The 18,087-nt window shown below is 36.7% G+C and overlaps 1 protein-coding gene across 1 annotated transcript in view; it reads left to right on the top strand.

Annotated features, from left to right (window-relative positions):
• Positions 1-1,609: 1,609 nt before the first annotated feature.
• acss3 (acyl-CoA synthetase short chain family member 3) overlaps positions 1,610-18,087 on the top strand; it is a 44,196-nt gene continuing 27,718 nt past the window's right edge. The window contains exons 1-8 of the mRNA XM_067427568.1: positions 1,610-2,097; positions 3,121-3,265; positions 3,679-3,867; positions 3,988-4,122; positions 6,828-6,968; positions 10,378-10,458; positions 11,988-12,083; positions 14,978-15,129. Coding sequence (XP_067283669.1) covers positions 1,697-2,097; positions 3,121-3,265; positions 3,679-3,867; positions 3,988-4,122; positions 6,828-6,968; positions 10,378-10,458; positions 11,988-12,083; positions 14,978-15,129 — 1,340 coding nt within the window. The 5' untranslated portion in view covers positions 1,610-1,696. The remainder of the gene's footprint in view (positions 2,098-3,120; positions 3,266-3,678; positions 3,868-3,987; positions 4,123-6,827; positions 6,969-10,377; positions 10,459-11,987; positions 12,084-14,977; positions 15,130-18,087) is intronic.

The raw sequence follows: 18,087 nt of genomic DNA, 5'->3' as shown, positions 1-18,087 counted from the left end.
ATACATAAAAAAGTTTTAATACCTTGTGGTCAAAAGTTATGAAATTGACAAAAATGCTAATAACTTTAGAATAATTGTAACTATTTTAATACAACTGGTGATATCAATTATGATACCAATTATGCCATATTTGCTGGAACTTGCTGTCTGCTATTTTAAATTTCTTTGAAACCCTACTTTTTCAAACACCTCTTAGACTCAGATTTACGGCAAAATTGCCTCATATCATTTTCAGACCATGCCAGCAAAAAGTTATCAAAAGCTTTTTGATAGACCAAACCGTTCTCAAGTAAGGCATCAACGAATTTGTTGGCATAATGCCAAGCTTATTCGGAGGCTATAACTCTGCAATTCTTTGGTGCTAATGCTAAGTATTAAGATAGTTTTCCATTTTGAACACAGCCAGATAGAAAGATAGAAATAGGACCACAAACTTGGAGAATAAAGATAATATCCTGTATGCCATTAGCCATTAATTATTCTTCCGTATGTTTTTACATGATAATAGTAAAATAAATATTCAGGCTTTTTTGACATACATCCATATTTAAGCATTTTCATGTGAAATTAGTATTTACAATCTGTTCCAAAAGGCTTAAGGCAAACCACAAGTGTGTAAAGATGAGCTGGTTGGAGTGACCTTATCCTAATGCCCCCAATGGATGCCCTCATTGGCTCTCATTAACCAGGCAGCATGATTTTCCAATACAATTTCTTTCTATTATTGATTTGACTTTAGGCCAGGGAGGCACATGGGTGTGGGGGTCCTTGGAAATTTTCAGAGACCAATAGTGTAAAACATACAAACATCCTCAACATTATTACTATTTCATTCTGCTTGGGTGTAGTGTTGTATTATTCCATGGTTTCTGTTCGCTGTTACCTTCAAGCTTGTTTGACAGGGTTTCAAGGCAAAGCTGCTTTGGAACAATATTTATTATGAAAAATGCTGAAAAAATAAATGTCCATTGAATTGGGTCTCTTTTTATATAAAGCTAACAATGCTCAAAGTAGAAAAATATTCAATTTATTACAAAGTAATTAATTTCCATATAATATTTGACAAAATTGTCATTGAGTGCTGTATAAAAGCATTATTTTTGAAGCAACAAGTTGTCTTTTTAATCATATAAAGCCAACTGTAAGCCTACTTACTTCTAACGTCCTATTGTCAACATGATATACACTTCAGATATCCATACATCTTTTGTTTTCTTTTCAAAATCATGTGATAACGTGATATGATACACAGTCTTTTGAGTAACATTTATATTTGACTTTTCTTATTTCTTGGCAGGATTAATCTAACGTTCTTTATCGTAATATATTGTTCTCACAACTCACATTAGCCTATATGGGACTGTAGATATATAGCTGCCTTCATATTTGGAGGTTTTTGGAATTCGAAACCGTTCAAAAACACCTGGTATAGGCTATTTTCCTAGACGCATTTATATGCATACTATAGCACTGCATAAACATTGTGTTTCATAAATCATGCAGGACACCTCAGAAAGCCCCAACATTACGTAACGATCGCATTGCATGGATTGCAGTATCTTGGAGTGGCCTCTGGCTGTGATCTGAAGTATTGAATTATTGCGCGGCCATTTTTGAGTTGGGAAATTTGGAGCTCGCTATTGTCAGCAAACATTGGGGCTGAAACGACCACTATTCTGAATAGATTACTCCAAAAATGCGTCTATTCCAAACTACGCGTTTTAAACACATCTGCACTGGAAATTTAACTGTGTCTAGAGTTGAGGAAAGCAACAAAACAGTGAGTGCTGTAGGTTTTAGAAGTTTGTTGGGTCTGAAGTTTTCATGCACAGGTGCGTCTGGACCGTGCTACCTGCAAAAGGTAAAGACAATCGGACATGGATGTATAAAATCCCCGGCTTATGCGCCAAACACAAATTATAACGCATACAGGAAGCATTTTATTCGTGCATATTCATCAAAACACACATATGAGGACGCGTTTGGCCTGGCACGCGACAACCCCGAAAAGTTCTGGAGTGAAGCGGCTCATGGCATTACTTGGTTTGAACACTGGACCAAAACTCTGGATAAGAGAGATACAGTATTTCCAAAATGGTAAGTACAATATTAGGGGGCATTGATATATTGTGTTTTTACGTTCAACAGCAACAGCATGGAATTGAACGATGCAGGGGTCTCGGGCGCGATACCTGTTGTTGTAGGGAAGTTCACCCAAAAATGTTGCGGGGCACAATGACAGCCTCAGTCACCAGTCGCTTTCATTATATGGGAAAATAAATGCTATGCTATGATAGTGACTCGAGCCATTTAACATTCTTCAAAACAACCGTTCTACTGAAGGATAGTAAATCAAATGGCTTGCGGGATACATACATCATTAGGGAAAGTAAATTATGACAACTTGTATTTCTTTTTAACTTTTAAAAACGCAACGCTAAAGGCGCGCGACGCAGCGGAATGACGTATGTCTGACGCATGTGTGTCTAGACCAATCAAAAACAGCGCAGACGAACGCTTCTGTGTAGGCAACAGCGTTTTCTGATGCTGCTTTCACGTGGAAATTTCGTAATTACTAACTCATTGCTTTGAAGTGAGTTACTTCAAAGGCCGTTCATGTGCAATTGTTAACTAGGAAACTCGTCTTTACGATAATTCCGAAAGCACGTGAAGGCAGCAAATCGCAGTCAGTAATATTAAAGTGGTAAAATATTACGTGTTAGATTATGTTTATGCTTGTGTAAGCTAGTCTTATTTATTGACAATATATGCAGTTCAGTTCAGCAAGAGGATATCTTTAACAATTGTCTTTGTACAATTTTCAAATACTTCGTTAGCTTTGTTTTAATGCTATGAATCTACCCTGATTAGGATATGGTTCATGACTTAATTTTCTTTCAAATACTTTAAAAAATGCTCCAATAGGAAATATTTGTGAAGTTAAGGCATTTCAAAAAGTTGGTGGGCACTACTGCACTCTATTGAAATTAATATTGATTAGTGCATGATGATAAATGGCATTTTAAACATTTTGAATGGCATTTTTTAAAATTGATTATGGTCAAGGTGTCATGACATAAATATTACGTCCGTTCAGCTATTTCTTTGTTTCTATTACAGGTTTGTTGGAGGAAAGCTGAACGTGTGTTATAATGCTGTGGATCGGCATGTGGAGAATGGAAGAGGGGATCAAGCCGCTGTCGTTTATGACAGCCCTGTTACAGGCACTAAACAAGTCATCACATACAGAGAAATGCAGGAGCAGGTAAAACACTGAAGGCATGGTCACATTAGCAAAGTTTTGCAGGCAAAAATGGTCTAGTCTGTGGAGATGTATGAAGCGCAGCTCACACAGAAGGTGCTTTCAAACAAAGCAGCTCTGCTGATCAATGGAGTGAATTTGCTCATTTAACTTGAATAAACCTGTATGGGGAATCTCTTGTGCAAAATTCCCAATTGTGTGAGCTCAAATTTAAATTATTGAATTTTTTTCCCACGAAAATTCAACAAGATCAAATGTTGACCACACATGTATTCTTTGGAACCAAGAACCTTCCTACACTTCTAAAATACTGGACCAATTTGCATTCAGTGTCATTTTCTGTTGTTTTGATTACTAGATATTGTAAGATTTCTGACTTGCCTCCAGTTTATCAGAATTTGTACACTCATCCATAGGTGTCCAGGTTGGCGGGGGTTCTAGTGAGGCATGGCGTGAAGACAGGTGATCTGGTGGTGATCTATATGCCCATGGTTCCTCAGGCCATGTTCGCCATGCTGGCATGTGCCCGTATCGGTGCCACCCACAGCCTCATATTTGGAGGATTCGCCTCCAAAGAGCTCTCCGTCCGTATCGACCATGCTAAGGCAAGCCAGTGGGTTTTCTTTTGATGAGAATGAATAGCAAAAAAAAACTATTTTTGTAAATGTGTGTTTGCTGAGGTTGCGAAAACCACTTCCTCTCTTAAATCATCTTTTCCCCTGCAGCCCAAGTTGCTGGTGACAGCATCATTTGGCATCGAGCCGGGCAGAAGAGTCGAGTACATTCCCCTGGTGGAGAAAGCTCTGGAGCTCAGCACTCACAAACCACACAAAGTCCTTATCTACAACCGGCCCAGCATGGTGAGCTCCCAGAAACCCCACGGCACCTAGACGCCAATCTCATTGTCAAACTGGCACAGTTTCCACTTACTATTAACTGTTAAAAGAAGATAATGCAGTGAGAAAATACAAATGCAAATGTGGTCCCCTTTCTAAAAGAGTGTACCTCTAAATTCAACCTTCACGTCGTCCTTCTCAAGGAGGATGACATTTAACCAACATAAATCGTCGTAGAAGGAAGTTAGTCTTTCTTCATTTGTACATTTGCTGTAATAACATACCACTCAAAAAACATTAGGAAATCTAATGTTCAAAGCTTTTAGCATTTCAGCGTACTCTAGCTTAACTCAGTTCTTTTTCCTGTTTTGGTGTCTGTTAAATGAGTTTTCTCATGTTGCTACATCTTCAATCAGTATGTTGATTTCACAACGCAGGGAATTGCTTAAGATTCATCTTGCGTTGTCATGGAAACTGTTTGCAAATAGCTTTTTGATTTTCCAGTGGTTTGGGGTACAGGATGAATCCCGCATGGTTGGTGAAGATGAACACATCTCGGAAATCAGCAAAAAAATATTTGAGTTAAAATTACATGGGAGGGAAGAATTTGCCAGCCGCAGAAGTGCCCGTTAGAACTTTAGAAGATTAGTAAAGGGCAGGATCTTAATCACAGACGCTTTCAGTATATTCAAAACTACTTGATTGGAATGAAAACGCATCTATGCACTGCCACAACAATCACCAAAACACTTGACTAACACATTTATTCCATAAAACAAAGTTACATTTTGAGTCTATTGCTGGGGCAATAGACTCATTAGCCCTATTTGGACAGTAATTGTTTCTTGTGGGGTTGTAAGGTATTTTCATAATTGTAATTATTGTGATTGTGATTTTATTGCTGTCCAAATCCAGAATATATGTGTTTTTCTCCCACCACCCGCAAAAAATCCCCAGACGAATTACCTACTTTTTTTTTGACAAACACCATGGTCGTGTGGACATTTAATTGCTGTCCGACTCCACATCTGAGTTTTCAAGAAAAGATTGTGTCAAAATGAACTGTTTATATCCTTTTGGACCACAGCAGAGCAATGTATTGTTGCGTTGCTCTTTAATTTGGATGCATTTTAAAGATCAAGCCTACATTTTTATTACTTAAAAACTGCGGAAGTATTTACAAGAATAATCTTTCATCATCAAAAAAAAAACACGTTAACATATGAAATGAGGCATTATTACGGCAGTCATTAACGTTATATAGGTTACATTTTCAGCATTGTATTAACTTTTTTCCGCTCATTTCCACATTTTTAAAAATTACATCTTCCTTTTTTAAACAGATTTAAATTATTAATAGTTTCCTATTATTAAATCAAATATGATTTTATTCTTATTATTCCAAGCATATGACATTTTCATAGCAGACAATCATTTGACTGACCGTATGAGCAGTGTTTCAGGTGCGCAGGATCGAAAAGCTCCTCCACCGTGAATAAATCGCCATCCGAATACACGAGTTTTATCACTGAGTTGGGATGCAAACTTATTTTTACGGACGTCCACATGAGAAACAGTTACTGTTCGAATAGGGCTATAGTCCCCCCTACACCCCTTAATTAATTAAATTAACAAAAAAAGTCAATTTGACTTAAAAAAGCTTTTTTTTGTGTTTTTCACAACTGAAGGCGACATGCCTGAAATAAATGTAAGGGGGAAAAAAGAGAGAGTCAATTCATACAACTTTAAAACAGCATCTCTTTGCATTAATCATGGCAGAATTTAATATTTTATGAAATATTCCTTTAAGGCACCTGAAACACTGGATTTGCACTTTGGACTTTCCATGAAATTGAAACAAAATAACTTTTATGTTTGTCTGACAGTATTGCTATTGTTAAAGTGTTAGTTCACCCAAAAATGAAATTTCTTTTATTAATGACTCACCCTAATGTCGTTCCACAGCCATAAGACCTCCGTTCATCCTCGGAACACAGTTTAAGATATTTTATATTTAGTCCGAGAGCTTTCTGTCCTTTGAATGTGAATGTATGCCCACTTTCTGTCCACGTCTAGAAGGTAATGAAAACATCTTCAAAGTAGTCCATATGTACAAAAAATGACTTTCAGCATTGTCGTCTCTTCTGTGTTCCTCAAATAAAGATTCAAATGGTCATGAATCATGACTCGGATCGCGTGTCAAACTGGCAAACTGCTGAAATCATGTGACATTGGCGATCTGAATCATGAATCAATACGCTAATTCATGACCGTTTGAATCTTTATTTGAGGATTGAAAACAAACCCGAAAGAGAAGACAATGCTGAATAAAGTCGTATTTTTTGTTATTTTTGGACCAAAATGTATTGTTGACACTTCAAAAGAGTCTTGCTAACAACTGATGTCACACATGGACTACTTTAAAAATCTCAAAAATTAGAAATGTGCATTGGCGACTAATTAAAATATTAGAAGTAATTACCAGCTGAAAATTAAATTAATACTTAATTAAAAATAAATAAATAAAAATTATTTAGAGATATTTTAAAAATGAACTAATGAAATGCCAAAAGCACATATTAAAATGAATTACAAAAACAAAAAGGATCAAATAACTTTAAAATCTAATTTATAATATTTATACAAATAATTTGTAATAATACCGCTGTGTGGAATGAGCATTTTGCTTCCTAATATCAGTCTCTAAGCATTATTTTATTTTTTCATAGGAAAAGGTGTCCACACGTCCTGACCTGAGCTTGGACTGGGAGGAGGAAATGGCCACTGCCCGCCCTCATGACTGTGTGTCCGTTCCTGCTCATCATCCTCTGTACGTCCTGTACACCTCCGGCACTACTGGCACTCCTAAGGTAAAATCTTGTTTATGACAGTACACAGCGATAAAGCACACAACTGAGGTAATGGATAAAATTGTTTACTGTGGAATAGATCCCTACTGTCAGGGGCTTTGTTTATTGCATATTGTATTAGCAGGATACCACGAGCCATACGTCTTTATAAAGTCTCTTGTGTATTCAAGATAAGAAGGGAGGAGCTTGTTTTAGTATAAAGGATTTTGCCTGTGATGTTGCCATAAGCTCTGTAGGCTTTTCGCTAACAAAAAAAGTTTTTTTTACTCCAAGTAATACGTTTTGGCCATGCACGTTGCAGTACCATGTAAGTACTATTTGTTTTTTTTAAGAATAAATGTAAACTAAACATTTAATTTAAAAGAAAAAAGGAAAAGTTATTCAAAAGAAAAACAAAAATCAAAATGGGTAAAAAAAATAGTTTTTCACTAGATAGACACATTTCATAATTTTGAAACAAATGTTTGTTAATGTTTTAATACATTTTCAATCGATTCTAACTTTTTTTTCCTCCGAATTGTGAGAGATAAACTCACAATTGCGAAGAATAAAGTCTGAATTGTGAGAGAAAATGTCACAGTTAGTGTGAGCCATTGAAAATAACAAAATCTGTTTTCCAGGGGTTTAGTTTTACATACACAAATAGTGAACAGCAGTGCCAAGTCACGCACCTGCAGTGATAGTGCAGGCGCCTCTAACACACACATTCACACGTACAACTTATCACCTCTAGCATTCCTAACTTTACTTCACAGCCAGTTTATTATCAAAATATAATAGTCAACCAAACATATAAAAAGTTGCACAGCTCAATTTAAATTTAATGCTGGTGTTCTGACAATTCACTGCTTTTTTACAGTCAGTCACGACAGAAAATCAAAACACTGTCTTCAACTCACTAGAAGAAAGGCAGCGCAATTCTCCTAATATGACATCTAAAGACAGCTACCCAGAATTTTTGTCCGAGAGCTTTTTTTACCCATTTTTGCCCATGTGAAGGATATACAAAGATATTGGAAGCCTAGTATACATAATAAATAATTGTTTGGCATCCAAATACATCACAAATATGGAAACATTTTTATTTGTGCCTACTGAGAGAGGTAGACTACGTAAGCACAACGTGGTTTCTGTTTCAGTTTCTCTGAAAATTTTGTTTTGGCTTGATGTTTATATAGCCTAACTACTTTTATTTTTCATTCTTGCTTCTGTTCCAAATATTACATTTAAATTTAAAGGATTTGTTGTGGAGAGGAATAAGTAAAATAGCCTGTAGCTATAGTTATAAAATGTATTGATTGGTCAAAAATCTTACTGCTGATTAACTCGTTTTTTGTCAATGGAAGCCAATGTTGAGTAGTCTATGTCAAACCGGTTAAAACTGGATACATTTGTCAATGGTCATTTTGTGTTCTGTTCTGAGAGAGAACTTCCTGAGGGGAATCTTCCTGAATAACATTAAGGTTCGTTAGATTGTTTTCTTAATTTCTTATTACTATATAAACCGGAAAATGTCTACATTTTCGCATAATACCTTTTTTGTTGACATGTGCCTCGCAGCTAACATCTGCTAGCCTTCTACATGCACAGCATAGACCGGATCTACACTCAAAGCGAACAACGTGCTATCATTTCATTTCACCTCCCTCCAAATGAATGTGGAGACGAGACATGTTAACGCTGTCATAGCCTATGCAACAAAGTTGACGTGCTCATTCAGTTTATACAGTACAGCTCTGTTCACTACAGTGGAAGCGCTCTATTGATCTAGTTACACTAGCATTGAGTTTGATGGGTTGAAACTTTAATGTTTGGTAGACGAGATGACACAAGGTAAAGCTGTTTTGATGTAACTTTGCAAACATGATTATTAGCATGAGATTGTATGATAATGAACTGGAACAGACATACTATATTGCCTACTGATGCCAGTTTTCTTCCCAAAGATTCTCAGAGGCCGATCCTGCCTCTTTCTCAAACTTGTTTGAGTATTTTATGATTGTCAAAGACTGACTTGTCATTGAAAAAAATATATTTTATATCAACTGTCTTATATATTTAAGAGTGATTTTTAGATGTATTATTTAAAATGAATAACCTTTAATATTAGCTTATATGACAAATGGGTTAATGTATAAAATCCTAAATAAATTGTGGTTTTGGGCTCGTACGGCTAATTTTGATCTTTATGACAACAGTGAGGTAGGGCGAATAAAAAAAAAAAAACTCATTATATAAAGCCTTAAGGTTCTTCATAACTAAGGGCGTGGTCACTTTGAGTGACAGGTGGATAGCTGTTTGTCTGCGGTCTGTTAGTCATCGCATCACCTCAGCTCCGCCCACATCCCGCTTCGTTGTCCATTTTCTGTTATCTGGGCGTGATGAGCGATTATGCGCTGCCAAAATGGCAATGGCCAGCTCGTCTATACTTTAAGCTTCAAAACTGCTCTTCAGAATCCTATGGGTGACGTCATGGACAATAAGTCCATATTTTTTACAGTCTATGGTTGCATCGAATATTTACCCAAATAAATAACCAAGCAATAGTTGTTTCTAAACATTTTTAGCTGTGCATTCTTTAACTTATTACTACATGATGCCATCATATTTCCCACCTTACTTATTCTATCATTCCACCCCGAGTAACATTTAATTTTGTTTATTTAATATTGTCCAAGAGGTGAATATAGCCTTGAAATTTACGTGAGCATGCCTCAGGTGCTGTTCAGTCCCTAACAACTCACTTTTATATGTACACTGACTGGACTAGAAGCAAGGCAAGATAAGGGAGTACAAGGAGCACATGAGGAAGTTACAAGGCCTGAAGGCAGAGCGAACAAATCACGGCTCTCCAATGACCCAGACTCCAGCCAGTATGAAATATGTGGCTCAAGGCAATGCTGCCCTGTACATAAACCACTTGCTAATGGCCCACACACACACACACACACCCCTTAGATTTATGGATCTACGTCTGTTTGGCACACACAGCATCTAATTACCACCCTAAAATTGTGTGCAATTGTGTTGTTTTGTTCATCTCACATTCTTGACACTTGTCATTTTCTCATTTATGAACATAATAAAAGATATGATATCTTGAAGGCCTAGTTAACAGAAACTGGGTAGAATAATTATCAAATAGATTTTTTTTAAAGCAGTAGTTTTTCTTTTAGGTCTGTGCCCCTAATAAGGTCTGATAACAATATAGTGCTAAATATAAATGACTATTTAGAAAACAAAAACTACAGCAAGCGCTTGTAATAAACTGAAAGATATCGTCCAATATCTTTTTGTTGACGCTAATATAGTTATCTCACTATATTGTTTTTGTTCTTGGTGTGAACGGTCCTTAAAAGTAATATTTGCTTCATATAAATAATGTATTTTCTTTCTTTTTACTCATCAGGGTGTAGTCAGAGATTCAGGAGGATATGCTGTGATGTTAAACTGGACCATGTATAACGTTTATGGATTGTCTCCTGGTGAGGTAGGTCATGATCTGTGTTTTTCATGTGGTAATGTTATGAAGAACTAAATTTTCTTCTTTGATGTACTTTCAAAACATACTTTCTCCCAATGCTCATTAAAAAGTTAATTGAAAACCTGCATAAAATGCATACAAGTAAAACTAATGTAGCACAAAACTGTGTAGCACTGCTTACCCCTTTTGAGAATTCCAATGGTAAGATATGGTCACTTTTGCCCTTGTTTGAAAAATATTTATGATGTAATCTGGTTATTTCAATAAAAATCTGCAGCATCTAGATTTTTACATGGGCATGAAAGATTTCCCATGTAAATTCGTCGCATTGACCAACAGAAAGCTGGAGAACTGCTTGGTTTAAAAGTGACTTCTGTGTTAGCTGTGCTTCATACATCGGCACACTATTGACGATAGACAATGGGTAGCCTGGATGCTAGCGGAACTTAGCCCCGCCCACAACATTTTTAGGTCGGGCGGTTCGGTCTGGCCTTGCTCCATAGAGGAGTAATTATCTCCAAACAGAAACTGTTCGGACCAATGAAATCCTCAGGGCGGGCTTTAGACGATGACAGACAGATGATCAACACTAACGTAATCATCACGTCATCAAAGGGGCTTGGATTATATTTGTTTGAATCCTAAACGGAGAGCTTGTTTGTATCCTAAACGGAGAGCTTGTTTGTATATGCATTCACCTTCACTATTTCTCTCAAAAATCATGTTGGGTAAGTACTCTGTGTATCATTAAATTATTTTATTTTTTTACAACACCGGCAAAGATCGTTTATTCCAGCAGACAGGGTTGCCAAGTTTTTACAACAAAACCCGCCAACTACTAGCCCTAAACAATAGCTTCTCAGAGGGGTTCTCCGGGGTAAATAAATGGTGTTTGGGGGTAAAATGTGTGTTTTTTTGGCAAGGTTGCCTGCTAAAATTCGCACTCATGGGTCTATATATCACATAATAGTCACTTCAACCCACGGACATAGAAAACAACCCGCGGGGAAAAAAATGCGGACTTGGCAACACAGTGCAGTTGAGCTCTGTTGACATTTGACAATGCGTCGCTTCGTTGCTCTGATTGGTTGTAGGTCTATCCAATTGAGTTCGGTTGAAACACACCCCATAATCACAGCCCAATGGAGCAGTTTCAGACTCATTCTGACTAGAATTGAGTATGACCACGTCAGGCTAGACAGGGCTTTTTTGCCTGCAAAATTTATTTTTAACTTGCTTTTTGATTTTAGTCCAACCTTGGTTGACCCTGTCAAAATGTAATGCAATCTTAATTCAACATTACACTTCCTCACGTAAGAAAAGGGTGTTGAAAGGGGGCTTGTACAGTGGCAAAACTGCCTGTGTATGGAAAAGATCCATGTGAAGTTTCTTTAACAATAATTGTTTTGTGTTCCACGGAATAACTGCACACAGGGTTGGAAAAGCAGGGAAAAATGATGATAAATGCATGACATGACCCCTTGAAAAAGCTTCTGTTTTGCACCATTTAACATCCACGTCTCTTTCTCTGTCAGGTCTGGTGGGCCGCGTCTGACCTTGGCTGGGTGGTGGGCCACTCATATATCTGCTACGGTCCGCTTCTATACGGCAACACAACCGTGCTCTACGAGGTACGGGGCATGTGTGTGCAAAAACGTGAAATAAGTGTGAAAGCTTTACAACATTTGACCTGTGGACCGCTCCAGCTAACTCTCAATTATCTGCTGTTGTGGTTTTGCCGGATACCGAAGCTCATGCTGAACTGAGGTCTCCTAAGTCCATACTGTGGAATTTTACAGACTCCTAACATTCATTTCTCTAGGGGAATGAATGCAAGGAGGAACGACTCTCTAAAGCAGAATTCCAGTATCACTGGCTCAGTTTGACTTTCGATTTGCTGTTGCTTTTCATAAGCTTTTGTACTGGTAACAGAGCAGCTCTTATAGTATTAAACTAGTTCTCCTCATTGAGTCTTAGCTGAGATCGCAGCATGAATACTAAAATCATTTTCACTCGGTGGGAGACGATCCGACTGTGTTTGGTTTTCTGTCAAGGTGAATTCAGCACTGGCATCTCCTCTGCTGATTAGATGTGTTGTTTCGCTCCACAGGAGAAAATGGGAGATGCTTGCAGAATTTATTAGTCTGCTGTAATGGAATTTTGATTTTAATAGATCTCTCATACAATGTTAATGTCCAGACCAAAAGGCCTTTGTTCTGTTTTAATTAATGTCTTTTGTAATTATGCACATCTATGGTCATAATGTCTTTAAACTGTCAACTAATGCAACATGCCACACCTGATCTGATTTATTCAGTAGTGATGTTTGCCAAGACAAGGGTTTTCAAACTTTTTGACCCCAAATATAATTGATTCCCTTGCAAGGTAAAATATTTACTATGTAAGGATAGTAGTGTATGGGGGGTAACAATACATTGTGATATAAAATGTGACGTTATGTATTGTTGGTGTAAACTATGAGTTGCGGTATAGAGTTGTTTTATCCAAGGCTCAGCTTGCTGTATGGTATAATTCAGAAAAAGTATTTAAAGGAAGTGTATGTAAGATTGTGGCCAAAACTGGAACTGCAATCACTTTCAAATGACTGTAGAGCGGCGTATCCCCTCTCCCCCCTCCCCCCTGACTTGAGGTTGCCAGATTGGCTGCAGGATCCAGCAGGAACGTTTGTATATTATTCAAAGCGATTAAGATGGTTTATTCTTATATGTATAGTGCATTAATTGTGGAAGAAGCAGGACATGGCGAGCACCAGAAGAGTCTGTGTGCACGCAGCTTAAGAGATTCAATGCCTGCATTGAAAGCGCAAGAAATGCGTGAGGGGAAAAATAAAGTTTACAGAGTTTCAGTGACATTACTACATTAAATGTCTATATGTTGAATATAATCCATAATAATGCAATGGGGGAATATTTGTGGGTCATGATAATAATACAGTAATAATAAAATAATTTTAATTATAATAAAAAAGTGAAGAAAAAAAAATAAAACTCTTATTTTGGCTTAAAATATTGTGATACACATTGTATCGTGAGTTTAGTATCGTGATTTGTATCGAATCGTAACACAAGAGTATTGTTACACCCCTAGTAATATTGTGGAGATAACGTCATAAATAATGGGTTTGTACACGACTTAAGCTGAAAAGAAATTATTAAAGTAATATCCGGGCACTATATATCATTTAAAATAATTTTAATCATTAGTGCTTATCACAATAAATATTCGTCCATTTTTTTTCCCCTTTACAATTTTTTTTTATCATTAGTTCACTAATTATATAATAATAATATATAATCCTTCTTAATAATATATTGTGTGTTGGTTTGGGATGACATAATGATGAATAAACAATGATAACATTTTCATAATAGGATGACCACATAGTTGAGATTATACTTTATAAGCAACTGGCCATCATACTGTTTTCCCAGGTGGACTTTTAAATGGGCAAACAAAAAACAACAACAGCGTCAGTATTTAGAGACTGGGCTGTTTTGCTATGAAGTAACCAACCAGATCACACTAATAATTACTTATTAGTGCTCTAGCAATAACGAAGAACCCCCTAAAGACCACTTTGCAATGTACTGAAAACCCCTCAGAACACTTAACAGCAACTGAAAAACAACAACTTGGCAACACACGTCTTTGAGCAAACATCCCTCACTTCAAAAATCAGAAATCCATTTAATATTAGATCATTTATTTTACATAGCAAGTGATTTAGTGGGGTAAACAAAACAAACATTAAATGCCTGCCAATTACTGATTGACGCCGACGTGCAACAGATGCAGATCCTTGTTTTGTACGTTGTAAATTAAGAGCAAACCTTTTAAATCTTTTTGTTTCTATAACAACACCCAAATGTCACAATAATTATTAGATTTCTTTGTTCAAAGCTCGTCTTCGAAAAAAATCTCATAGCTTTGAAATTGATTGGCCTTTTTTCTCACTAAAACGCACACAAACACTGTTCTAGATATAGAATAAGTGGTTCATGTGTGAGCCGTGTCTGATTGTTCTCGCCAAAATGAAGTCATCGTTTAGTTCTAAGACTATTCTCTCTGAGCAGCATGGCAGAAACATGAATATTTGAACAGCTCAGCGTTGTTCAGTGCTACTTGTGTGTGCAATCTCTCTGCAACAATGTTATTCCGTTTCTTTGCCATAAGTTTTGGCCATCTGCCACCCAGACACCTTTCTAAGCCACTCTCCATTTCAAACACATCCTTGATTTAAAATTCACTCACCATCCAAATGCCATTCTGATCCAGTCTGACACTGTGTACAATTCAATGATGTTGGGAAAATTGTTGTACTTGCCACAAAGGGCTGCGCAAAATATTAAACCGTAGCAAATTCGGTAGGAAATAAAATTTAAGTTTTATTCAAAAGACTCTATTGGGAAATCTTTAGTAATTCTGTTGCCTTTTTAAAAACATAATATTTAACTTCTTTTCCATGTAGACATTGGTCTCATTTATGCAGTTGCTGTCTCGGCAGGGTAAACCAGTGGGGACACCGGACCCCGGGGCCTTTTTCCGTGTGATGTCTGAGCACGGCACAGCCTCCATGTTTACTGCTCCCACTGCTATCAGAGCCATTCGCCAACAGGACCCTCAGGCAGACCATGGAAAACAGTTCCCTCTCAGCAGGTAATGCATCCTCAAATGTATCCGTACCTGTTCACATAATGGTCCCCGACATGTAACGTGCAGTGAGGCATCTGAAAACAAGATTGTGTTATTTTTGTATCAGTGGTGACTACACAGGAAAAATGGCTTCCCCTAAAATATGTTTACTAACAGTATATTCAAATAATCTCTTTCTCTGTATATTTACAGTGGTTCCAAAAAAGTGTTTGGACACTTAAAAATATCTGAATGCCATTGCATTAGATTCAAAGCATCAAATCATGTGGCTTTCCACAGAAGTAACTACTTTTCTAAGATACGTTTTCAATTAATTCATCACCGAACAAGTCGGATGTTTTTCATAGATGTAAGTCAGTTTCCTTCATAGTGGGCGTCATTTGTCAATCTAACATAGAAATGAGCGCAGAAATCATATTATGATGGGGTTCATGTATATTGAAACATTCATATGCCGCCAATCCCTTTGTACGAATGATGGCGTTAAAACGGTCGTCATTTAAATATCAATGTAATATAAATTCAAGCGTTAGAAGCCTTGCCTCTAAATTCTATGAAATGGAGAAATGTAACCCGTCCAAGAAGAGGAAGTAATCTCATGAAAGAGAAATTGATCTTACATCAAAACACCCGTTAACCCTTTGCAGTCAAATATCGCAGACGGCCTCAGATTACTGATGCCAACATTCAATGCATGTTAAAACATCACACTCATCAGGAAAAACTTGGTATAATTATAAAGATTAAAGCCACCAGCTTTGTTATTTGACCAGTGTTTATGATAAAATGAGGTTGCAAAGACATTAATTTCTTAATTTATTTCTGGAATGCAAAATAATCATTCTGTAATGAACAATATTTTGAGTGGTCACATGCACTAAACAGCAGCCGTTTGGGCACAAATTTGGACAAATATAGATTTATCAACACGTACAAAATAACATTTCTATTCATTTCTCACTGAATTATGCTGATCTGAAGAGCTGAATGAAATGCACAGCGATATCCGAGTCTGTTTATGTCCTGCTGCACGTCACTTATAATCTCAGAGCTCTCTCATTCGCTGTACAGCTGTCAATCATCTTACGTGACTCGACGTGACAATACTCCTGCCCCATCACCTGGTCATGCTGTTTACTGAACAGCATGACCAGGTGATAGGGCAGGACAGAGATAAGAACACTTCCTCATTCTTATCTCTGTCTTGTAAACATTGCCAACACGAGAAAACAAAACTATTAAACATACAATTATGATGGCATATGGTTTGTGCGTTTTGCATGTGATTTGGTGCATTTTCATATGAATAAAGAATGTGTCCAGTAACATGCTAACCAGGTATAGCGATTAGCTCCATATAAAATTGTAAATATAACATTTTAACATCATTGAACATCACTGAATCCCACAGTATGTCACGATTGGAAGTAAATACAAACACTCGCTGGCTGTTTAAAGGGAGTTTGGAGTTAGTGTATTATTCATTTTTTATTTTGTGTTATGTAGCTTGATGTTAACTTTAGCTCTAATGCATCTGTTACACCAGGAGCTATATTTTATTTCACATAAGGTACCACCAGCAAGATTTTTTTATTTGTCTAGTTGCGAAAAAGACTTCAGATAGTAGGTTTTAATGTAAATTGGAATGAATGTGGGGTTGATGGCCAATCCAGAATGCCTGAATAGGTTATAATGCTTGAATATAGACAAAATAATTCCTATAAAAGATTAATGAGGATTAAAGGGATAGTTCACCCAAAAATGGAAATTGATGATTATATGCTTACCCCCAGGGCATCCAAGATGTAGGTGTGTTTGTTTCTTCAGTAGAACACAAATTAAGATTTTTAAAGGTGCACTATGTAGTATTTTTGCAGTAAAATATCCAAAAACCACTAGGCCAGTGTTATATATTTTGTTCAGTTGAGTACTTAATATCCCAAATGTTTCCAACTATTTGTAAATTGTGAGAAAATTGCCCCAAAATTGTCCCATCATAATAAAAGTCTCTTTGTTTGTGAGAGGTGTGTTTGTGTAACAATCGCTCCAGCGGTCGTGCTCAGCTCCACAACACTCGGTCCTGCTCTGCTTTACACTACAGTAACGTTAATAACCGCATCCATGAACATGATTTCTGCCCGTGTCCTTTTTTCCACCGGCTGTGAGGTGAAGAACACATGTCCCAAGATACTGCGCTCACACTTGGCGTCATCAAACTACGCCTTTGTTTTGAATAGGCGCCCTCTAGTGGACGGAAAGTTGCATTTTGCACCTTTAACTTTAACTCTTTCTTGTATAATGCATGTCAATGTGGTCTAATTGGAATTATTATTTTTTAATGTTTTTTATAAAGTGGTAACACTTTACAATAAGGTTTCAATAGTTGACATTAGTTAACTATTTTAGTTAACATGAACTAAGAATGAACAATACTTCTACAGCATTTATTAATCTTTATTTCAGCATTTACTAATACATTATTAAAATCAAACATTGTATTTGTTAACATAAGTTAATGCACTGTGTACAAACATGAACAAACAATGACCGAATGAAACTCAGGGCATAAATAGAAGTAATCAAAACTGAACCGAAACAGGTATGAGGGACTAATTAACAATAACGGTAAGCAACTAGGAACCAACAGGAACTGAGCAAACAGAGTAAAAACAAAACCATAACAGAGCATAACATAACAGAATATACATGTTATATGCACTCATTTTACTCTCTTTCCCACACAAAAGCAAGGCTTCTATATTATCTGATTGAGATCTAAAATCGAGGGACTTAGCAAAAAACGGCCAGTAATGTTATTGCTGATGTCAGTTTTTAAAAATGTTTGATATGGGAAGCGGAGTGCACAGCATCAGAAGTACAGTTGCAGTTATTCACAACACGTTTATTTTAGCTGTCATAATCTTGTCTTTTGCCTTTTGGAAATTTTAAATAATGCAAAAG

This window comes from Pseudorasbora parva, chromosome 20 (genome assembly GCF_024679245.1).
Source record: "Pseudorasbora parva isolate DD20220531a chromosome 20, ASM2467924v1, whole genome shotgun sequence".
In the NCBI taxonomy this organism is placed as follows: Eukaryota; Metazoa; Chordata; class Actinopteri; order Cypriniformes; family Gobionidae; genus Pseudorasbora; species Pseudorasbora parva.
The sequence above is the reverse complement of the archived record's forward strand: the minus strand, read 5'-3'. Positions and strand labels throughout refer to the sequence as shown.